Here is a 25,718-nt window from a genome sequence, read left to right as displayed (position 1 = left end):
GGGAATATAGTGATTGCCCGCTACTGGAAAGCCCCGGACGGCCCCATCATGTCTCAATGGTGGGGAAAAATATGGGGCATTCTGATCGCTGAAAAGGTAACAGCGGCAAGGGCCGGATTCCTATATCACTTTCAGAACATTTGGGCCACAGTATTGGAGTATGACCTGAAATATCCAGCTTTGACCTGTATGCCTATCAACATCCAGTGGGCCTCGAGGGAACGGGACACTACCTGAAAGGGGAACATAGCCGAAGCAGACACAGACAACACAAACTAACGGGAGGCGACCCCAGACTAAGGCCCAAGGGGGTGCGGCAGTTGTGGGATTGGAGGGGATTTTCTTTACATGTCTTGGTTACGCTGTATCGTTGTCACCCTACCTTGGTTTAAAATTAACATTTTAAAAAAAAGAAGCCTCATAGCCATCACAGGCTAGTATCGATCTAAGCCAGAATTCCTGCAGACATAGGATATCATACTGGCCCAATTGATTGAGCTTTTTGTTGAACAAGGTTTTAAATCTGCGTGTGTTCCACGAACCAATGCGCAGGTCAGGTTTCTCCTCACTATGATCATTCTATTTGGAATTCTTAGTAGACAATGCTCTGGCCAACCACTCCCAGTTTGATTCCAACAAGCCATTCCTTTCACTATTATTCTTCTTGAATCCTGACTTCCTAAAAATTTCCCGATTGTTCACTGTACATTAATGGAAGCAGCTCCTCCTGTCCAAGTCTCTGTTGTTCCCGAGAGCATCATTTCTCTCAACCGGCCTACCGCTCACATTAATCATTTAACATGAGAGCTACTAGGTTGATCTTGTTTCAAATCTTCGTCCAGTTGCTTTTTTTAAGTGGTGGTTGTGAGGGACCTCCTTCACTTTTATCACTCCTCCACTCTCCAATGTTTCTTAGTTCGTAAGGCCAGAGCTTTTCACTGGCCGACAGTATTTCCATTTTTACTTCCCAAGAGATCAAGTGAAAGATAACCCTATCCATCTTCTTTTTCATTACAACTGTACCACTTTTATGTCCTCTGAAGTAATATGTTGAAGGGCAGATACACATTGGAAGAGCTTCATTACATGGTAGCGGCTCAGGATCACTGGATTTGAGCCTTCTATGATCCTTTCTAATTGGATTTTGCAATTAGCAACAGCTGGAACCCTCAGACTTTTCTACTCTTGATGGTTGCGTCCAATTGGTTTTCTGGGCACCCTTAGGTTTCCGGCCACTTCTCTCTTCCAATGTCTGAAATCCCTCCTTTTTCCGGTCACCCATTCCACTTTGAGTGCAAGTAATGTTTTGCCTCAGTCTTTTCTCTTCCATAGTTCGAAACACCTCCCCTGAGGGCTAAGGCTGGGCAGGTGTTTGTTTATCAATTAGAGCACTCCCCTCTCGAAGATGTGAATTATGAGTTATTAAATTAGCCTGCCTTTCTATTTCTGCCCATTCAGATGTACTCAAATTGTTCCATTCATTATCCTCCTGTTCTTGATGTATGGCTTCGAGCAGATAATTTAAGCAAGTTCCCTCCAGTATAACAATGTGCTCCCCTTCAATAGCATTTGAGGAGCTTTCTGCCTGTAACATCAGTTATTTCCAAGGCCTTTTCGCAGGCTGATGTGTAGTTGGGGACGTTGGGGTCCTAAGATTACGTAGAAATGCCCTTGACCCATTGGACCGCCCCCTCTTCTTAGCTGGATGATTTTTAGATTTCTTGCCCATAAGGCAAGTTGCTACTTTCGGACCATTCGTTGCAGCTTCTTGTTGACCATTCCTTTCAACTTCCCCAGGTGGCATCTCTCTAGCTGTGAGAATTTCTTTTGGGGCATTGGTTGTTATTTTAACTGGTGGTTTCTATTTAAATATAGAGAAGACATTAACAAAAAGAAGTGGATTGGAAGCCAATCCGAGTCGCATCGGCACTCCGGCTGCGTTTCCAGCAAAACGTATTTCTCCAATTGATCCACAAACAGTCTTTGTGTATTGTGCAATTAAAGTGTCCTTTATTAGTTAAAACTGCATAGACAAGGAGGACAAAGCAGTCTTGAATGCACAGGAAAAACAACGTGTTTCACCGTACTCGGGCTTCATCTGGTATGTGACAGAGGACTGTAATCTTATAGAGAATAGTGTGTGCGTCCATTGTTGATGTTTACTACTTAAATGCAGTGATGATTGTTACTCAAGGAGGTGGCCATATTGGAACTGTATGACCTCTCACTTTAATGCACTTATTAAAAAACATTGTGTGTTCTGTTATAGTAATATGTTGATACTATTTAAATGATTTGGTCCTCGCTCTCGTCCCGAATACCTATTAGGTTAAAGGTGGACGATTTTGCATGGAAATGTTATTTTAAAATGGTAATTTAAAATAATGCGTTTGGCATGATAGTTGTCAAAGAAGACATTCGACATCTTTCCTGTGACACTCCGGCTTGCATGTTCCAAACCTATGGACGGGGTCAGGCTCACAGATCAGTCGCTTTGGGACCTTTATCTCGCTCCAGTTTGGGTTGTTTCGCAAATCCCATCCCTGTTTCTTTCCATTTGGATCTCATCCACTTAGTCCTCCATTAGTGCTTCCAATAGGTGGAAATTATCTGTGGACTCTTTTCGAGGCATATCGCATAAGCGTTTGCCCCTGCTGCGAGGTTTCAGCCTTCTCATTTAATCGTTCTTCCACCTTATTAGCCAGGCCTTCCAAAACACACATTTTGGTTTGAGACATAGCTATCAAGGTAGCTTGATCTTGTAAAGCTCCATGGATCAACTCATACAGTTTGGTAAACTGGATTGGGGACATTGATACTGCAGATAGAATCACTCGCTGCAGTTCCCCTGGATCCATGCCATACCTTCCATTGTGGTCATTTTGATAATTCCAGCTTGTATTCTCACTGCTTAACCTCGAAGAGTCAATCATTGCATTGGGCATAGCTCATAGCAGTGCTGTCACAAACTGGGTCAGACAGGGGCAGGGGTTGCAATTTGTTTGAGGGCTAGGTTCCCAAGCTTCACCCTTCTTGGGTCTATTTATTTGACCCACTTTTTTCATATAGATCATTTCAATATCCCATCACCGATCGGGTGATAAGTCCAGTTCCAGTGCCGAAAGCCTATCCTGAATGGATGCCAAACCTTTCCTTTTTTGGGTGGATATTTTGGCTGTTAATTCAGTGAGAACCCAAGACAGCTGAGCAGCCAAATCTGATTTTTTAAACAAATAACTTGATTTCATAACTGATTCCAACCGCAATTGCGAGTTTACCATTTCCACTGCGCTTTCGGTCTCATCTGTGATCATTATCCGAGTGCTCCCCTTGTTCAAATATTCTGGGGCAACTCCCTCTGAGGGGAGACATTTGACAGGCCGCACTATGGGAGTCCAATATCATGTCCCCCGAGGCGAGGGGTAGACAGCGTCCCATCACTAGAGCGCTAGCACAAGACTCCTCCACACTCCCCTCTGAAATGATCTTCAATTGTGGATCGCACTCTGGAGTTTTAGATGTTAGCTGTTTTTTCCCCGCCGCCTTCTCTTCCTCTCTTCCTCCCTGAGCTGCTGTCGGCCTCCCTTGGTCATAAATTCATTAGAATGAAAGGGGACTCGGACTCTTCACTGAACGACAACAGCAATTGAGTTCTGTTATTCGCTGTTTGCTTAGACTGCAGTTGCTTTCTAGTTCTTACTTCATAATTTCCTTGGGGCTTAGGTACTAAGCTCTAGATAGATGGCATCTAAGTAGCACCAACCAACTCATTTATGCAGCAAAGCAATTTAGCTGTATACGGAAGACAATTTGCTCCCGATTCCCTAGCGAAATTTTATTCTACACCCCGTTCAGCGACCCACTGGCTGACTTCCCTTAAGAAGTCGATGAGAGCAGTCTTTGTCACTCATCGGCTTCTTTATTGCAGCGAGCACGCTAAATCAACCAGTATTTGTCCAAAAGTCTTCGTTCTTAATCACTGCGCAGCTTTCATTACGCTCTTTAGATATGCAGAAAAGGATAATCTCACGAGGCTCACCTTAATTGGGTGTCGGCAGATAACAGGAAGGACAGTCATATTCCAGGCCGCAGCCAGCCGACCACAGAACACTTTGCATATGCACTTTGCGTTGGTGGCCAGCTATTAAGGCATCACCTCCTAGCGTTAATGATGCAGGCGCCAGCTGTGATATGTTCTGTTGCTGCTTTCCTTCTCCATAGCTGTCGGCACGGCTGCTTTCCTTCTCACAAAATGACAACGTGCTCCAAGTAATATGCTCACAACATGTCGGTGCGGCTTCTCTGGGAAGTAGCAGAGTATGCCCGCAGCAATCAGGACACAATGTATCTCACTCTCAATCTCACACCAAACACTTTGCAAATGACCATATGGATAGTGGCAGCCCCACAATGTCTAGACCAGCGTAAATGACCATATGGATAGTGGCAGCCACAGAAGACACACTCCTTGTGGAAGTTGTGTAGTGTGCCATTTTACTAAGGCAGCTAAAGAAGTTGACTTGGGTCTTAACAACAGATTCAAAGGAAAATTAACCTGGAATACATTAAATGTGATGTACGTTAAAACATGCCCCTGCAACCTCTAAAACGTAGGAATGATAAGCAGACACATCAAAATAAGGATTGGTGATCACTGATCCAGCATTAGGTACACAAGTATTACAGTCCCATTATTTGAACATTTCATTAGTAAGGGACGTAGCCCTAAAGCTTGATGGCGATTGAGCAAGAACAGATTCTAGGACTGGCCAGGGGTGAAATGGACCGCCTTCAACCTCAATGAGCTGCACTGGCATCGTTTAGCTTCATAGCTGAAGACGTCCCTGTGTGCTCCAAGTTATGTATGTGAAGAAGTTAACAAAACAGACACGTCTTGGACTGTTCTGGGTCTCACACCTAGTCTCCCCTAATCATACAATCACACAATAAAGTCTCCGGTCAATATTCATTCATTCATCATTTTTGCTTTTTCCATTACCAACAAGTGTAACCCTAGTCTATCTTCCCCTTCAACCACACTAAACTAAACCCTTGTGTGTTCTATCCCTAGGTATCGCTGGTTGCTCCGCTTATCTAGGGTCAGGGGAGAGTATAAGAGAACTTGCCCTATCACTAATCTTCTGCACACAATACTTCTTATGGCTATTTAAGCTTTACTAAAAGGCACATGTCATGAGCATCAGGGCATGGAGCGTCTGCTTTACAAATGAATGTACTAGATTTGTATTAATATTCTTTGTTTAGCAGATGCTTTTAAAACAAACAACATAAAAGTGCTGTCAGTCCGTGTTTGATATTTACAGTGGAACAGACCTGAGAGTACATACTGTCTGGAATTTTCCAAACAGATTTGTTGTTTTAAACAACCCCACACACTACACAAAAGAGTTCATTCTTTCAACTCTGGATGTGGTGTGTTTTGTGAACTTCAATTCACAGCTGAGTTGCAGACCGCCCCAGACGAGGTAACATGAATGCCTATAATTGAGGCACCCTGCAAGACGAAAATTATACCTGGCCCTTTCCCATGGATCGAATAAACTAGGATCCGGAAGAGGAGGGTGGGGACCTTCATGAAAGATGCATGTATTGCTGCAATGGAACAAAGAAACAGCACATATAGATCTGCTGTAGGTGGCCCTGATTCACACTAGTCCACTGAAACCGATAGGCCTGATCCGACCTTACTTCCAAGAAACCGATCCGACCTTACTTCCAAGAAACCGACCATTGAGATGGTAAAAGGTAGTAAGTAGATCCTTCCAATAATTGCACGAAGGACGTGAATTGAAGTTCACAAAACACATCACATCTAGAGTTAAAAGGATGAACTCTTGTGTAGTGTGTGGGGTTGTTTAAAGCAACAAATTTGTTTGGAAAAATCCCTACAGTATGTACTCTGAAGAAGGCACCACGTGTGACAAAACGTGTGAAACGCACATTTCTTACATTGACCCACACATATGTTTGCCAATCGGACAGTCCGGAATGAGACGCTGTGACATAGAACAGAGTTTGTTTCATGACTATGCTAATAATATTGCAAAGATATAAATAAGATGGCCTTTATGGTCTGACTTTTTCTTTCACAGATATCAATCCAATATTGGCTTGACACGCGATTATTTGATTATTGTTACAATAATTGATTAGATGCAAGAAATCCATGTAAATAACACAACATTAAACATTAGATGTCAGATTGATTTTTGAGCCTATATGAGCAAGATTGGCAGATTGTGTGTGTACACCTGACAAACCAAAATGGTCGAGTTCACAGCCAACAGGTTAGAATGCAGAGCCTTTTACTCTCGTATACAAAATCTTTTTTTTAACTCCACGTATGAACAACATTTAGAATGTGTGTAGCGTTAGTGCGCATGAACGACCAAACCAGTACTAAGGACATTTGGGCAAGACCAGTTACTGATCTGATATTTAAGGTCTTGAAAGATTCAACATCTACACTCACAAGTCTGTCATATCAAGGGCTGAGCAAGGGGTTTACTGGATGGACAGACTGAGCATTAAACGTGCACACTTTGAAGTTATAGGATGCCTCTGGGACCACATGTTACTGGAAAAGAAGGCAAGAGAACAGAAATGGAAAAGTATATAAACGCAGGAGTAACTGTTCCCTTGTTGACCAGTTTGTGTGTGTAGAAAGTTTGTGTTTGAAGAAACAAACCTGTTGGGGGAGTAGCAGGATTTTTAGTACATCAGGGACGTCTAATTAATTGTTTTAAAAGAAGGTTGTTTTCATTTGGATATACTAGAAATATAAACATTAAAGTGGGTTAACAGAATACAGATGATATTACAGGTCTACGGGAAAAGACATGCTAGATTTGAACATGCAAAGTTACTGCCAACAGAAATTATTAACATTCCGATACGTATACCTATGGTCTGTGTGTTCATTCAGTACACTACTCTTACTTCTGCCTTCTCAATAATTTTGGATTAGCTACAGATTTCTATCGAATGGCAGGGACCGGCTAATGTTTACATTCGCTCATCCTTTCGTGATAAAAACCAAGTTCTTCTGAAACTGTACTGGTTCATAGGAACTTAAATAAATAGCAGGGCTTGAAACTGCTGGGAGCTATTTAGCTCCTGCTTCTAGCATAAGAGAGCTTAAAACTAACTGCTACCAGGAGCTATTTTCAGCTCCCAGGCCAATTAGCGTCTTGATCGGATATTAACTTGGGAAGGTTTATAAAGAAGCATCAGGTCACATCTACAGCACATTTAAAGCACGATCAATCGTTACACTTGTATCTTATGGACACTTAGATTTGCGGTGCTTCATGCCCTAGCTCCTGGTATCCCAGCGGAAGCTCCTCCCTACTGGGTGAGGCCAGACAGCTCCTGCTCACCAAGTCTCATTCCGAACCCTGAATAGCCACAGTGAGATCAGTGTAGACACTCCATACATTAAAAAGGGAGGTTGCTGGAATAACCCCTTACACTTGTCCAATATGGAAGGAAAATACAACTGTTCCAACAATTGTGAAAATGTGCTGTTTAACTATATGCTTCTTGTCTAAAGAAAATGGATCCGGTGGGCATATTTACCTCTGCAACATTTGCTTGTGCTTCTCGAACTTCAACCAAACCAACAAACTCTTCGTATTTGTCCCACCAGGTTTTGGCTTTTGAAGACACTTTTTGTGAAGAGTTTCTATACAATGTTTTCAGTATCTCCCCCCAGGACTGTAGTTGGCCCGGTGAAGCCGCTGCTAGCATCCGCTTCTTTCCAAGAACGTTGTGCGCTCGAGTAGATATCCTCCTTGCTTTTATCAAACTCAGTCGCTGGCCTCCTATCAGCAGAGAGTAGGAGCACTTAAACTTCCCACATATACCAGCCATGGCTCCTCACTGCATCCTACTGCCGACGAACATTGATGAATCCTGCGGCAAAGAAACAAAAATAATTCAGTACACGGAGCATCAGCAATCATGGACCTGACGTAACAGTGGCCGAGACATTGGACAGGAGAATTAATCCATTGTACATTTGCAAGTGATTTCCATAGCAAGAGATCCTCTTTCAGCTTGGGCACGTCGCTTGAGTGAAAACATGCCCCTTACATGGTCATTAAAGTTAGAATGCATCAGGTGACCTAAACTTAGTTAACATTTCCATACAACAGCATTTACTCTACCCCTAAAAGTGAACCCTTTGCCAGGAAAGTTGCAGCTAGTAGAGGTACGTGTGGACCAGAGGAAGAGAAGTTTCCTGTAGGACCTTTTTCTTTTTTTTTAAATCTCCCTTCTCACAACATTCAAATAGTAAAATATAAAACATTATGGAACTTACTTCTGAAATCATTTTATGAAGCCTAGGAACAATATACAGCATAATGTATAAAAGAAAAACTAGGACAACAAGAGAAAATGCAAAACTAAACAGATTGTACCTCCAGTCTCTTTGCCAAATACATTCCCAAATGTTGATCAAACCCTTTGCCCTCATCTCTCAACTTGAAGGTTACGCTTTCTAAAAGACTGTACGTTTGGCAGCTCTTCCAAGCATTTGTATCATGGATTGTCAGTGACTAATTCGAAAGTGCTTTTTATTAACTGAAAAGTGCTGGATAGAAAAGCTTTGAATGAAACAACCAAACCCCGACTCCCCTTCCGTCCCTCCCCTCCACATTGCTCTTAGCAACCTTCCCATGCCACCATTTTTTTATGTGAATTTTCATTTGTGGTTTTAAAGCTTGCTAAGCCATAAAGAGCCGAAAAAGCCACATGCAAACAGGACTTGATGCCACTAGACCAAAAGGGGGCAGTGAAGTTCAAAATGCCAGTTCACACCCTATCCGCACAAGGCCACGAGCAACTCCGGGCAGGTTTCCGCATCATCAATGGGCGATAACTTGGGACTCTGGGTACTGCAAGCAAGAAACCCACATTTGTGCATACTCGCACTTTAAAGGGACCAAGGTACGCTAAAAACCTTGAATAATTGCACGTCATCCAGAACAGCGCACTGCGTGCAGCTCTAGGCATACCCAAGAGAGAACAGATCACTGCCGCCAGGAAACTAGCCCACTGGCTCCCAATAAAAGAACATATTTTATTAAAAACCCTCACACTTACCCATACATGCATACGCCTCACTGCACCTACCTATCACAAAGGATTCCCCCAGCTACCTCCACAAGACCGACTAGAACACCATACTCAGAAAAGAGTTAGAGCAGGCGGCGCCAGCTTCACGTGTCTAGCATCCTTACAGTGAAACGCTCTACCACCACCTTTTCGAGCTGAAGAATCTCACTTGGTGTTCCGCAAGGCAATTAAAACCTTGCTCTTCGCCTGACCAACCACACACCCTCCACACACAACTGCCTACTGCAACATTCGTTAACCTGCAATATGTAAAGATGAAGAATTTAGAGATCCGGGAGGGCGACTCTCACTCAGATTGCCGATTAATCTGTAACCAAATGAAAGTATCACACAGTTCTATAGCATAAAATATTAGGTTTAATCCATGTATTGCCCAGTCGACACGCGTTTGGACCACCTGGTCTTTTACGGTTGTTAACATGTCCATTGTATTGTAATATTTGAAAAATTAACAGAACATGAAGCACATAAAGACAAGAATCAGAGCCCATGCGAGGAATCATGTCATCACATATGAGAAGCCTGGCGTCAAAGGAGCTGGAATCAGGTGGGAGGTGAACAAGAAGTTGGAGGTTACAGGAAAATCTGCAGAAGACTATCGTAGATGGAAGAACAGAGGTCAAATGCAGATCTGGGGAATAGTACTGTCACCAGACATATGGGAGAAAGGAGTGGTGATCGGCAGAGCATGCATGATAATGAGTCATTATCAACCAACAAATCGAGAACGCACAAATGTTGTGCAAGCCATTATGGCCAAAACTAGTGACATAGGTCAAAGACAGAGGAGGACCCTTGCAGATAGTACCATTGGAAAGTTCTAAGTTATGCTTCAGGAACAATGGTACGAGAAAAATGGGAGAAAATCAGAACTGGGGCCAATCTTTGATGCACCAGGAATGAAGACTGGAGCATCAGTAATAATGGATCATTATTGGGCTTGTGGATCAAAAGCCTACATAAGACTGCCTAATGATTGGGGAGGAATTTGCACATTGGTGAATGTCCATGTTCCTGCATTGGTGATTGCTAAAGGTGATCTGAACATTGATAGTTTTCCGAAAGCAGATGCTCATCTAATAAAGAAGAGATCTGTAGAACTGATAAAATCGTAAAAAGAGAGAGAACTACTTCTCTGCCAAATCAATAGAAGCCTTTGATGCTATTCCGTATGACCACGGGCTGTTCAGCCAGACCTCATCAGTGCTCACAATGATCTTTATGCCAAGAATCCAGGTTGGAGCAACTACCAAGTGGCTTCAAATCACCAGAAGGGAATTGCTGCAAACGATTAACACAGCTATAAAAGGATTCAATGCAATCAGAGAAGAACTGAGAGCTGCAAGACTAATGGCTCTCCAGAACAGATAGGTCCCGGACATAATCACAGCCATGGATGGAGGCATTTGTGCCAAAATTGGAGAATCATGTTGCACATTTATACCTTCTCACAATGACGAGAATGGAACCTTGACAGAGGCCATAGACATGCTGACAAAACTCCATGGCCAGATGATAGAAGAGGTAGAAGATATTGCTGACGACAGCTGGATTGGATCACTCTTCTCGTGGGTACCACAATGGATGGCAGATAGGTTTACATTTCTTGGAGCTTTATTATTATTAGTGATGCTTGGATTCTGTGTGATCAAGACAATAATCTCACAATGCAAGAAGACAGCAAAGAAAGCCATAGGGATGGAGATTATGTTCGATGTTGAACCAGAATTAAAGCCTAAATACCTGACTGATGAAGAAATCAGAGACTTTGTATCCATGCACCTGAGGGAACAAAGTTCCTGTATCCAAAAGGACCATAAGTAGTATATGGGAAGATGGATCTATTGCAATCCAAGCGGACAGTGCATGCTCATGACATGGAACGAGGATGAGCATGTGAAATCAGATGGATGCTTGAAGGGAGTCATAAAATTATGGAACCCTAAGAAGCATTTTCTTCAGACCAGAATGTCTGGATATGGAAGCAAATGTGAGAGTGGTCGATAAATCGCCCAGAGAGGGGGGGGAGGGTTTGGAGTAAGAGTAGCCGCCAAGTACCCCCACTCCACCGGCCCCGCCTACATTACCTGAAACGTATGAACCAAAGTATGTGACGTATACTGAACAGTTAAACCAGCAAAGAGAACAATGTGGACTCTGTGCAGTACCCATACGAATGCCTTTACCTAAGAGAATATGGGAAGTATCCATTGAAGAAGCCATACCTACATCCAAGACAATACAATGGTCATTTGAATGAGATTTCTGACGAAGTAAAGAGGCTGGACTCTCAGTCGACGACGTACGTTTGGAATCTACCTGACTCTTCATCCTCGGACTCATCCCTAATGGAGCGCCCTTTTCCAAAAATCAGACGCCTTCCTTTGGGTAGAAAGCGCCAAGCGGGTCACACAACAGAGACCAACGCCAACGCACGCCAAATCCCAAATATGAAAGATCTTCAGACTATCATCATGTCCTCAACGACTATGTCGTTGGCACCCTTTCTCAAAATGTATGAACACTTGAATGAAAGCCTAAAAGATCTGTTAGCCGTAGTCTCCGGCATGAACGCAAAGATTGAGGCTCTTGATAACACGCACATGATCCACATGGACACAGTGCTAAATACCAATAACAAGGCTGAGCTAGCGATGGGGTCGTTAATGGACTAAGAAAAATGCCAACTTGGACAGGAAATTATTGGCAGAAGTGACGAAACAAGCCCTTAACCTTTTTCAACAAAAGCCAGTAAATTGTCCTCGCAATGGTGCCCTGGATGTTAGAGGAAACGGGGTTTCTTGTGACCTACAACAGTTGGTACCTGGTCCCTCAAGTTGCTTTCCTGAGGCCTCTTGTGATCTGCCTTCGGCGTCCACTGCATTTACATACAGAAATAACAATGGTTTGCCGGTCACAGCTGAAAAAGCCTCCTCTACACGCATTCAAGATTTGCCCACCCTGGCGTCTGACAACGTTGTCAGCCAAACAGGAGCCCAAATAACCGACGAACCTCCAAATTTGGCCGGTTCAACCAAAAGCAACCCTATTCAATTCCATGATATTCTTTTGGTAAGCCAAGCAGCAGGAAACCTGGCTCTTTTAGATCCCCAAACGGCTTCCTCCTCGGACCAGATTCAATGCCCAGATTTGGTTGGTGAGGAGATTGAACCTGCACATAAAGAGGTGATCAGTGCTGCCTCAGCAGTATTTGACATTTTTAAATCTTCTAAGAATGCTCCTACAGTTCGATCCAGAGCAAAAAATTGTAAAGGCAACGGGTCCAAAAAATCAAAAAACATGCCCCTGAAAAAAACGAAACGAGGCAATGATTCTAGGAAATTCCTGAGAAACCTAAAAACAGTCAACGTAATTGTCAACAAAACTTTTATGAAAGAAACAAGTGGTGAGTCAGATCTCCAGACTAAAGAGGTTGTTATCGAGCTAGACCAATCGACTGGTTCAAAAACCAACTCATGTGACACACCTGAAGACTTGCTGAACATGTCAGTATATGATGATGTAGTGGCTGAAGACCTGGGCGGGGTAGAAATAACAAACCCCTCGCACGGCAGCCCCGCCAAAGCGGCCGAGTCTGTCGACAACAACTCTGTTCCCCTGGCACCAGCTTGTCCAAAACCAGACACCAATGTTGTTTCTGTTGCAAAATCCTTATGTCCAACCAAGCCTCACTCTTACGCACCACCTCAGCTGTCAAACAGAGTTGTAACACTGTGCGAAGTCAGTCAGCCTACAACAGCTTCATCAGATGCCTCGGATTGCCAAAAGAAGATGTTCATGACGTTGGATGAAAAACGTTGCAAGACGTCAACATTATCCAACAAATCGGCCTGTCAACTTGAAGAGCCCGGCGCTCAGATACTGCTGGACTGTCGTGGAAAGCTGCCGCTGTTTGGGTCTGCCATGTTGGACTCCTCAAACAAATACACAAGAGACCCTCAGCCGACTATGTCCCTGCAGCCAAAGTCAAACGGGAGTCCACCAACAAGACCAAAAACCAGAAAGAATCCGCCAAACGACTCCAATAAGGTCAATCAATCTAAAAAAAATGAACCGTTGCTCCATCAAGTGCTCTTGGAACGTATCGACTCTGCAGACGATCTAATTATGAATCGTCACAACGTTTTGTGGCTATGCCATCTTGTACCAAGCTTTAGAGCAATTGAATCTGGAGACTTAAAAATCATGGAATTCTTCAACGACACCAAAAACGACGCAGTCATTCTACACGTTCAGTCCAAACTCATAGTTGACACACTTCTTCAAGCTGGCCCGGTGCTATTGTCGTTGGGTTTTGACATTTCCCTAGCCCCGTCTCATGTTTCAACTAGTGGAATGAAAGAAGAGTATTATATGGCAGACGATAGCAAAAACAACCAAGCATACAACTTGCCAAACCAACTTCCCCTCGCAAATTCACAATGTCCTGCACTTAACAACTGGAAGATATGCGATTATTGCTAGTTGCCTCAAACAGTAAGGATAACAATCCAAGGAGCGAACCCAGCATCCTCCAAAGCAGATTCGATCGAGCATTGCTTGCCGCAAACAGCGAATGGAAATGACTGGTCCTGGGTTGCTGAAACTCTAAACAACGAACAGTCATGTTAACGCCAGGCCCCTATCCCATGTAAAAATTACACATTAGGATCCTGGAACACCAGGGGTTTCTGCCACTTGTTTAACACTGCTGATTTGGATCTTGTTTGCCTACAGGAGACGTGGCTGTGTGAAAGACCAATTTTGGAGGGGTTTGAAATCGCCCATAACCCTGCAATTAAACAGACCAAGGGTAGACCTATGGCTGGTCTCCTGGTGGCAGTAAAGATCGACTCAGGTCTCCGAATATTGAGTTCTGCCAACATCTCCCCCTTTATCCAAGTGGTAAAGGTTGGTATTGGAGGGGCAGCCGATGGCGTGGCTTCAAATCTTTGTATTCTTAACCTCTACTGGAACCATGGGGCCACCGATGCTAAATACTTCATAGATGAGGTTACATTGGCGCTTGATGACCTCATGGAAACCGGCCTGCAACATGACCTGATCATCTGTGGCGATCTTAACATCGACTGTATTAGCCATCTAAATTTACCTGGCCACAAGAAGCGACTCAACAACTTGGAGCATCAACTGACAACTCAGTGGTGCCTGGAAATGGCCAAACTCCGGGAGATATTCCGGCTGCTCCGACCTGGAGAAGAGGGGAACAAAGTTCCACACTTGATTATATTCTCGTATCTGGAAAGATCCACATGAGAACCAATAGTTTTGCTGTCACAAAAATGCATCACAGCGACCACGATATGGTGGTTCTTAAATTTGCCTCAAACGTCCTACCTTCACAGGATCGATGGGCTTACTCATTTAGAACAGGAACCGGACGGATTCGTTTAAATCTTGACTCCAGTGAGCTGGGTTACATCTTGACGGGCTTCCAGTCCTCTGAATCCCTGGAGTATGATCATCTTCTGACGCAATATCAAGAAGGGAAGAACAAACTAAGAAACACCCAATTCACACCTAAACATAAATTCGATCTTGAGGTGCAACAACGAAAACGCCTTCTACACTAGCAGCTGAGAACGATACGGAAACAACCTCCCATAGATGTCAGCTTTCAAGCACGGAAGTGCAAACAGGGCTATAAGAACTGGCTCAAGTCTCACAAGGCCATCATGCTTCAAAACGACGCAGAGCTTATGCTGTCAAAAATGGAGTGTTCTAACTCAGCTGATTATTGGAGACTTATAAATGACAATCTTGCTCCACAACATGCCCTTCAGGCCAACCTGGTGCTTGAGTCCGAGTGGATAGCCTTTTATGCTGATCTCTTTCATAAGGGAAACCACACTTACGATTATGAACCCTCAAACCTATCACACTGGGATCTCGCATTTGAATATGAGGACATCCTGAGAGTCATTAAAAATGTGCACGACTCCAGAGCACCAGGCCCAGACGGGCTTACGAACTTTACGATCAAGCACCAGCCAGAATAATGGGCCGCCTTCTGTGTTTTGCTGTTTAACAGGATCATTGAGTGCTGTAAGACCCCCATCTCATGGAAATCCCAGGTGATTATTCCAATATTTAAAAAAGGAGATCGCACCTAAGAACTACAGACCAATCGCACTCCTTGATGTGCTGGGAAAGGTGTACGCCACCCTTCGCCAACAAAAACATCTGGAGTGGTCTACAAATAGCCATCGGGTAGATCCAAGACAGACAGGTTTTGTTAAGGGTGTGGGCTGCTGCGTTAATCTCCTTTTGTTAAATCTACTGAAGATGGAAGCCCTCCGATCAAACTCTAAGATCTATCTTGCGCTGGTAGATTTACCCCAGGCGTTTGATAGTATTAACAGAGAGCTGCTATGCGGAAAAATGTCCAAATGGAACTGTCCGTCTAGCCTGTTGGCTGCCATCTGAGAACTTCACACAAACACCTCAATCAGTTCCACTGGACCAAAAGGGCAACTTATCAGCTCCTATTATCACCTCTAGGGGCGTAAAACAAGGCTGCCCTCTAGCAGCAAGTATAGTCAACCTGTTTATATCAGACATCAAAGACGCCTTCGATGGTTTACGCACGTTTCCACCCAAAATCCATGGTTCTCATGTTGATTATCTAGTTTACGCGGATGACATCATTCTGTTAGACTCAACACCAACAGGTCTACAACGTAAACTAATCGCCGTGGAAACATATCTAACAGAGAACGGCTTGAACATCAACAGGGGGAAATGCGAAATCATCGTCTTCGAAAAGCTGCAAGGTTCAAAAACAAACCGGCAGAAATTTAAATGGTATCTGGACAAAGAACCCATTGGGCGTGTGCTAAACACCTGCTACTTAGGAATGCGAATAAGTGCAAGTAGAAACGACGCACCATGGGAGGAAGCAGTAAAGAGAAAATGCCGACAACTGGCATGTCAAGCGTCTCTAGTTAACAAAAAAAATTGGAAAAATTTCCCTAAAACCAACGCTAAACTTCTTCCAGCAGAAGGTGGTTCCCTCACTGATCTACGCCGGTGAAAATGCTTTCGACTGCGGGAATGAAGTGTGGAACTCGCTCGAAAACATTTTCTGGTCTAAAGTTCTACACCTTCCCAAAGGTACTTCTATGGTCTGCGTTAGATATGAGCTTGGGTACATCTCTATACAACCGAGGGTTGCCTGGAATCTCCCAAATCTTTTCAGGAAACTAACACTAACAAATCCGATGACCCAAATTGCAATACTTCATAAACCAGAGACAGAGAAAGCTCCCACAATCCTATATCAATGGAATGAGCTATGTCATGAGGTTCTCACCTCATATGACATCACGACACAAATGCTGCTCGAAAACCCTGATGCTGCTAAATTGAAGCTCTGGAGAAATGACTGGATTAACACCTGTAACCAAAGAGCAACATCTAGGTCTATGCAAGAAGTTCCTGGAGAGGCGAGAGCCTATGGCTGCGTGCCGGCAAACTTGTCTCGCTTGCCGGACCAGTGGATGCGATCCTTATACTTGCAGTTCAGGCTTAATGTTCTGCCGACCAAGGAACGGCTCTGCTATTGGTCCCATTCATCTGATTCAGACCTTATGTGTAGCTTTTGTAACATCTCGAACGAAACGCTCAAACATCTGACAATGTCATTCCCCGGTTTAGAGCATGAAAGAAACAGCATCTTCGGCACAGTCACAAAGAACTACCAATTCCTAACCCGAGACGATTGGTGGAAAGCCCCGTTTGACGGGTCTAATAGACCTGTGTTGTATGCTTTGGTTTCCTTTCTTCAGGCGGTAAAAGAGTGTCTACATGCTATGTTGGCTGATCAGATGGTCAAGACGGTTTGAGGTCTGGTCTTGTTGATGTGTGCGGTGACCAAACATGTGTTAAGACTCTAAGAGATGTGGGTTGTTGTTTGTCCTGAAAGATCTGTAAATCTGTATTTTTTAAAGGTTTGCAAAAAAACAAATAAAAATTAAAAAAAATAAAGAAACTAAAAGACATGGATGAATGCCTTAGTGCATCCACAATTTAACCCCTGACTGGCATGCGCATTCTCATTTTATAATACAAATGTCATTACCTTCGCACACAGCTGCCCCACGGCACGTTAACTAATGCAATCTTCTGATCCCAGTCGTACTACACCCCTAGTCACATATGCTATTTGAATCCAGGCTCTGTATAACTTGTAACCAAGAGCACTTTAATCTAACAGCTACCCTTATATTCTCAGCCTAATGCTAGGTCCTCCCTTCCACACACTAGCCCGTTGCCTCATATTGATGCTAGATATTGCCCTCAGCACCTTAGACTAACTATGTCTTGCTGCCAAACTGCATCTCTGCTCAACCATGTTATGCACCTTGTCTAACGTGTCCCATTGTGCACAGATACTGCCTATTGCATTTTAACACCGTTATGCTATGCATTCCACCTAGTCCTACTGTATCCAGATGTTGCGTAACTGTATCTCAGCCTATTTGTGCTATCTCGATTTTTAGGTGCTACCTTGTGCATCTCAACCTAACTGTGCCGTTTCAAATGTAGGTGCTACCCTGTGCATTTTAGCCTAACTGTGCTGGTTCAAATTTAGGTGCTACCTTTCTGTATTTTAGCACAATTGTATTATCTCTAACCCAGGTGTCACAATGACCTAGTATGTGTCTCCCGCGCATCAGCTTGGTGGCCTGCCTCCTGCTCCTCATAAACACCACAGTACTGCTTAGCATGTCACCCCAACCACCTATCGCTATGCATTTGAACATTTTCACCTTTAAGTGACCTAGTAGTCATTTCTCTACATACAAATGGCCCACAACCACTGCTACCTACCAGCCTCCCCCGTTCTACTACTGATGGGAATCTAGGTCTCAGAGCCAGACTAGCCAAAATGTATGAGCCCCTCTACTGTTCTATGCCCACCAGACAGAGACTAAGAACTACGACTGTCCGGCCGAGCCCAACTACCATACATTCCAATTCATCCCAGAACTCCAACCTTATACCTCCACAGAGTCCCTCTAATCAGGGTTCTCCTGAACCTCTACAAGACCAAGCCCAAATTACAAACCTCAACACCACTGCTAGCCCCCAAGTCAAGGGAGCCCTAATTACTGCCAGATCATTAGTAGCGCATGCTACAGAAATTGCAGACTTGGTCCTCAAAGAAGACCTTGACCTTGTTGCTATTACGGAGACTTGGCTACATCCAGCAGCAAGCCCATTGCTCATGCTTGCAGTCCCAGACAACTACTCCATCCTGAGACAAGACCGATCCAACTCTAGAGGTGGGGGTGTTGCAATTATACACAAATGTAGTCTTACCATGAGAAATGTAACTACTATCAACATCCTCTCTTGCGAACTACTCTCAGTCAAAATCCCTCTCACCAATGCCCAAACTCTCAATATCCATCTGATCTATGCCCCCCTCAGGCCTATTAGGCACTTTTGATGAGGACATCAACACTATACTATCTAGCAACTTTAAAAGTTCCACGCAAGTACTCACCCTTGGGGACTATAACATGGGATTTAACGACCCAGAAGACCTAATGGCCAGTACTACCCTCAATACCCTCTCCGATTTAGGATTTATCCAAAGATGTATGGAACCCACACACGCCAAGGGCAGAATCCTTGATTGGGTGGCTGACCACAACTGCCTAGCTAATATCACTGACATCTCACCACTAGCCTGGACCGACCACCACTTGGTATCGTTCATGCTCTCGACTATCCAACCCCCACCCTTGCCATTCAGTAGGGCCCCATTCACACTTACAAGAAACAAAAAGAGTATCACTGTGGAGAGACTCATCCCGAACGTACTCCCTACACTCAACGCACTCCCTGATAACATGAACCCAGAGACCCTGGTTGATTAATACAACAAAATCATGCCTACCTCGCTGGATCTAATCGCCCCACTTAAACGTAGACCAAGCAAGCCCAAAACCCATCTGAACAAATGGTATACACCTTTCCTCAAAGGTTTAAGACAGCAAAAAAGAAACTGAAGCCACATGGATCAGATCATTCCTCAACGACAGAACCATGAGGGTCTTTTCACCCACAGCTGCAGCAGACCCCATACCCATCACCTGCGGTGAGCCACAGGGCTCTTGTGTCTCGCCCACACTGTACAACATATTTACCAAGCCCCTTTTCGAGGATCTGGATCATCTGCGTATCACCTACATGAACTACGCTGATGATACTTAGATCCTCCTTCTGCTTTCAGGAGATCACGGGAAGGATTTGGCCTTGTTGAATAGGGTGTACATCATCATCCAAGCATGGATGGCCACACATGGACTATGCCTGAATGATGATAAAAGAGAACTCATCTGATTTTAGGCACTACCACCAGCCCTGCCTATTGTTCTTTCATGATCGATGGCCATAGCATCAACGTAGAACAAGAGGTTAAAACACCAGGCCTTTATTTGGACTCTACCCTTTCCTTCAACAGACAGGTGAACTCTCTAGCCTCCTCCACGGCCTACACGTGCAAACTGATTTGTACAGCCAAACCCTTTCTATCAGACACTAGTTGCTAGAGCCCTCATACTGTCCCGTTTGGATTACTGTAACGCTCTCTATCTCGGGACCTCCAAAGCCACCACCAGCAAACTGCGAACTCTCCAGAATAACGCTCTTAGAGAAGCACTAGGCATCTCCAAAAGAGAGCATATTACAGTACATTCCCAACAGAATCATTGGCTCTCTAGCAAAGACAGAATTCTCTTAAAAACTGCTTCTCTCACGCACAAATCCCTCAACAACGCTGCCCCTATCTATTTGATCGATAGATTTCATAGACGGAATTCTCCGAGACCCATAAGATTGGCCTACAAAGACTGCCTTTCGATCCCCAACTTCAAACGTTCCACTGTAGGGGGTAACAGCTTCCCAGTGAAAGCAGCTAAACTGTGGAACTCCCTTCCGCCAACTCTCAGAATGAACCTTCCCTTTCAGAATTTCCGTTCTAAGGTCGTTTTATGGCTGAAAACATAGGCCTATGAATCACCTCCAAACTGCCAGATGTATATATTGTACTGCTTACTGTTTGTACTTTCTGTGTACTTATTGCCCATCTGTATATATGTATATTTTTCTGGTTATTACTTTTACTATGCATATGTAGAATTTCTTTACTTTGCTGCTGTAACTAAGCTTCGCAATCTCTTGTAAATGCTGCACACTGGTACCTGAGGATATGACCGCGCATTACAAATAATAAAAACAAACAAAGGTGATGTCATACAAAGCTGAATCGACTCCATTTAGATGATAACCAGACCCGAGAGGCAGACGATTTATAGGAACAAAGAAGTACCAAGGATAAGTAACATCTTGGGATCAAGATGAAGAAATGTGTGCCACAAACCTGATGAAGATACTTACTTAGTTTAAACATGTACAGATGCAATGAAACGCCAAGCAGCAAAGCAATCATGAAGCTGGCCACATATTTTAATAGTTAAGACTGCGGCAAGCGCCAGCATATACATATATACCTCAAATACATATGGATTGAATGAAGAATGAATGTTTCCACTATGTATAAAGCAGTCTTGAATGAGGAAGACCTGAATTCAAGGTCGCATAATTGAATTAAACAGAATATAGTTCAGCTAAGGAGTGGCTGAGCTATGAAAGCCAGGGTCTTATCAGTACTGGAATCGGCTGTCATTGGTTACAATTATACTGAAAGAACGAAACTCCTGTTGAAGAAGGTCAAGCAAAACAAAAGACGTCAGAGGACTATTGAAGAATAAAATTAAAATACACGAAAAGGCTCAATTTGTGGTGTCCAGTCACATGATGTAAGAAAGTTGGATGGATGAGAAGATAACACCTGCACACGCAAGCCCGATAGTACCCATACTCCCTAAAAAGTCCCAGAGAACAGTACAAACTCAAGGCCAACTTCAAAGTACTAGTTGACACTGAACCGTTAAGGTGATGGACTATATCTTTAATTGGTGGGAAGCTGGTATCAAGACAAGCTCACCTGCACCTGATTGTTCAGTCTGTGTGCTGCTCACGTAGGTGGAAAATTACTGATTAGCCAACCAATTGTAGAGGACCACGTAGTTGGGGGTCCTACAGTTTGTGTAGCCAATGGAACGTCATACATTTAGTGACGTTCATAGTGGTCATTTTGAAGGGAGGGCTTATTTGCCCCACCTGTTGTTGATTATACAATTATTTCTCCCCGTTACTCCATACAGATATGACACCTATGCTTAGTTATTCACTTAGAGCCAATCCCGCTTCCCGATAAGTTTCTGTAGTTTGCCAAGTAGGATGACGTTGGTAATGACGCAGGTCAACACATCAGCTATGACCAATTATGGGTATTAGTACCCAGCTTTTTTATTAAATGATTGAGAGTTAGAGTATGGAGCGATTGCTGTTGTTCGTTGTACTCCCTGTTTAAAGTACTTGCATTAAAACAGACAAACTTTTGTCAAGCTATTTGTGTCGTCTGAATTATTGATGTTTGATTAAAATCTGCATCCCCATCTATCTTCAGGGTATTGCTACTCATCTTAAAGGGCTGGAAGCCTCCAGTTCACTACCTACACTAACCACAATAATATCCATCATAACACTAAAAACTTTTCTATTTAAAAGGAAATGGGAAAGTGTGACAAGACAATCATGTACTTTGGGGGAACAGAGAATTAAAAGAATTTTTATTTTCCTGTAGTCAATTTCCGGATGTCAATAACATATGTCTTAAATCAGCGATATAAAATCTCACTCACTTCGTCAGTCCTAGGGACTGCTTGCTCATGGAAAATCCTACCAATAAATATTTCCTTCCCCTTGCTTACAGTGTTAACGTTTTCAACCTTCTACCCACAAGTATTTTTCTGCCTGCCCACCTTGCATTGGGTATCATTACCTTCAACATTTTCATACTAGCAACCATTTCTTCCCACTTGCTTTGGGTTTTCGTCAGGCTGTGCTATTCTAACGAAAACGCGTGGGATCATCCTCCTAGGAAAAAGCTTCCAGTCTATTGCCAGGCTCTTGGTACTACTTTCTCTCCGGCATACCCCTCAGCAGGCATACAGCTCTCCTTTTTACTCTTAGGTTGGTCTCTGCCAGGGTGCGGGACACAGTTTTCTTGGCAGGTAAAGCCCCCCCCCCCCCTGCTCCTCTTTGATTACTAGGACATCGCCAATGCCCAGAACGAAATCAAAGTTTAAAAAAAAAAATGATGACTAAGTGAGATGCTTCATGATCTCCAGTGCAGCTCCATAATGCAATGCTTACTCCTGGTGCAGCTTTTCATGAGCTAAGCCACCAAACATTTGCCAATCAGTGGTCTTCGTGAGAAAGCGTGAATCTCAAATGTGAAAAGGTTGAATCTATGCATAAAAGCTTGCTAAGTGTGTCTCATTCTCTCCAGGTGTGTGTGGCTTTATTTGACTAACGAAACGGGTGGGTTGGTGACAGAGGGGGGTTTATCTGAGTAGGACTGTGTCTTTATGTGGCACAGCAACTCCTCCTGGTAATGACACATGATTTCGTAATGCTAGAAAGATTGGGAGGCGTAGAGGAACCTAGGGAACCACATATCCCACCTTTGGGTACTACTGCACATAGCTAAACTGCGAGCTACTAGCCAGCCATAAACAGTCAATAGCCACCTCATATTTTACACATACACCACTGCTTGCTCTCCAAGAGTCAATGATCACTAGCCAGTGGCTGGTGAAAATAGCCCACAGAGTCCCTAGGATTCTTACATGTAGCCTTGGAAATGTGGCTTTGTCAACTGTAACACTTCTACTGTGACAATTTTGGCGAGGTTGGATGTAGGACTCAATTTCATGGGGAATGGGCATTTTTATTTTTCCATAGAAAGTACAATCTTAAGCATACTTCTGCATTTACTGACTGAATATGCAGACATTGAAAACATTTAGGGGCCGATTCATGGAACAAACGTGCGCCGAAAATCTACGCGCAAGCGGAAAAAAACAGGCGCACGCGCACGATTCATGGAAGTCCCTGCGTGTGTACACCCCGGGATGTGCGCCAAACCCGTGCATGGCGCACAAGTCACTGCAACATCCCGAAAGGCGTGCGCGACGCGCACAGTGAAAGCGCACAACCTCGGCGCATACGCCAGAAAGTGGGCGGGACACGGGGCGTAACGCGCGGAATGGGGAACAACGCGCAAAAATAAGGGAGCAACTGGGGATGTACTGCAGGGAAGCAGACGGAACGCCCACACGCACTCGAACCACACGTATTCATGGAATCGAATAGGGCAAAGCCACGCACAGACAAAGACACGCACAAGCCGAAACACGTCCGCCACACGAAGGCAGGCGGTAGCGTCCCTGCGCATTACAAAAGTGGCAACATACAGCAATTGGGCCTGTGCGAGCGGGCTACGTGTATTTCAGGGGTTCGCGTGAACTTTTTCACGCGATCGGGCCTGGGGGAGCGGGCTACGTGTATTTCAGGGGTTCGCGTGAACTTTTTCACGCGATCGGGCCTGGGGGAGCGGGCTATGTGTATTTCAGGAGTTCGCGTGAACTTTTTCACGCGATCGGGCCTGGGGGAGCGGGCTACGTGTACATCAGGGGTTCGCGTGAACTTTTTCACGCGATCGGGCCTGGGGGAGCGGGGTACCACTCACCGTCTGCCTTGCGTGTAGAAGAACGCGTAGCCAACCCGCTCTGAAGTAATAGCGTGTGAACCCCCCCAACGGATGGAAAACACACGCACCGCACGAAAAGCACGTACAGAACAGTGTAAAGGCACGCAGGATCTCCAAGCCCTGCCAGGGCAACGCCCGTGCGCAAAACGTCACAGACGCGCTTACGCTGTAAGGGCCTTTGGTCCAATGAAATTGCGTACGCGCGCTGACGCGCTTACGCGCTAAGGGCCTTTCCTCGATTTTCACGCTGACGTGCAGGATTTTCGCGTGCCAAATCACTCCGTATCAAGCTGGCCACGCGAAAACACACGGAAGACCATGCTCCTGCCCAGAAGGCCGAATTACTGCCCCCCAGTGCCCCGAGCAGCCTCCCACGTGCCATCTGCTGCTGCCTGCCTGCCTGCCTGCCTGCTGCCACCGTGCCCTGCCATTTGGTGCCTGCACATCAGCCATCTGCAGGGGTCCAGTTGCTGTGTCCACCCCTGCTGGAACAGAAGACTCCCGACTCAGATAACATCGCTCCACAGCCCAGCCCCAGGACCCAGTTGCCCACCCACTCCTGCCCCTGGGGTTGCCATGTCGGGCACATCCACATCTGGCACCAGTGGCAACCCCCGGCCAGAGGGGCACCAGCTTCACTGCCACCGAAGTTGGTGTCCTGGTGGAGCAAGTCCTGGGGCAGTATGATGCCCTTTTCGGATCGTCCCGCGCCAACAAGGAAGGACGGGAGAGGATCTGGGCCGACTGTGTGGTTGCCATCAATGCGGGGGGAGGGTGGCAACCCGCACCATCCAGAAGGTCAAGAAGCGCTGGGAAGACATGAGGTCCAGGACCCTCATGAAGGCCCGGCGCCTCGTGGAGGGGGGCCCGGGCCGCATGAGTTCCATCCAGATGGGGGTCCTGGAACGTGTACACCCAGCGCTCCACGCCCAGGTCCTTGAGAGGGAGACCCGTCTGGAGTTGAGCGGTAAGTCGCCAAGCATTGCTATGTGAGAGAGGGCATGTTGCAGTGTGCTGGTTGTCTGATACTTGCCTGTATGTGTGACATAGGCCATGTACACATGTATGTGTGCAGGGACATCATGCTAATGCATGTGCGACCAGTAATGTGTGAACCCCACGGTTGTTGCATGTGTTTAAATGCGACATGGGGTGCCCTATGCAGATTGTACACATGAGAACATGGCAGTCTCTGTTCCTGGACATGGGTGGGGGTGAGGGATGGGTGCTGATGCCAGGTACATATATGGTGTCCATGTCTGTGTGCCTGACCTCCGTGTCTGTGACTTGTGGATGCCATGGATGCATGACACATGTCTGTGCCAATGTACAGATTCACTGATGCAGCCTAGTCATCCTTCTATCCACTGTGATTGCGGTGTACGGGGCCAGATGGATGTGACTGAGGTGAAGTGTGTGCATGTGATAGGCATGACCCATGATGCATGCGAGTTCCATTACATTGTATGTTTCGAGAGTCCATTGGACATGTATGGAAATGTCCATGGCATGCACCATGACTGTCACTGTGTGTGTTTTGCCTGGACTGACACATGTGTTGTGGAGGGACATGATGGAAGTGTACTTTGACAGTGGCACTCATCTGCATTTGCTTCCTGTCTAGGGGACCATTGTATAGTACCCTGATGCTTGTGTTCTATGTCTCCCTCTACGCAGCGGCTAGTGAAGAAGAGGGCGGAGACGGCGCTGTGGAGCAAGGCGGCGGGGATGCCTCCACGGCTGCAGCGGAAGGGGTGGGTGAGCCCCAACAGGGGCCTGCTACAGCGGAAGACGGTGAGGAGCCATCCAGGTTGGTGGTTTCTACAGAGGAGGAGGAGGCCGC

General features: G+C 45.1%; 1 protein-coding gene across 1 annotated transcript in view; it reads right to left on the bottom strand.

The window, feature by feature from the left end:
* Window positions 1–25,718, bottom strand: part of CCDC51 (coiled-coil domain containing 51) — a 74,899-nt gene that overhangs the window by 39,473 nt on the left and 9,708 nt on the right. Inside the window, exon 2 of the mRNA XM_069643219.1 lies at window positions 7,600–7,935. Within this exon, the coding sequence (XP_069499320.1) occupies window positions 7,600–7,893 (294 nt within the window). The 5' untranslated portion in view covers window positions 7,894–7,935. The remainder of the gene's footprint in view (window positions 1–7,599; window positions 7,936–25,718) is intronic.

This window comes from Ambystoma mexicanum, chromosome 2p (assembly GCF_040938575.1).
Source record: "Ambystoma mexicanum isolate Mex_15411 chromosome 2p, UKY_AmexF1_1, whole genome shotgun sequence".
NCBI classification, from domain to species: domain Eukaryota; kingdom Metazoa; phylum Chordata; class Amphibia; order Caudata; family Ambystomatidae; genus Ambystoma; species Ambystoma mexicanum.
This window is presented reverse-complemented; position numbering and strand designations above follow the sequence as displayed.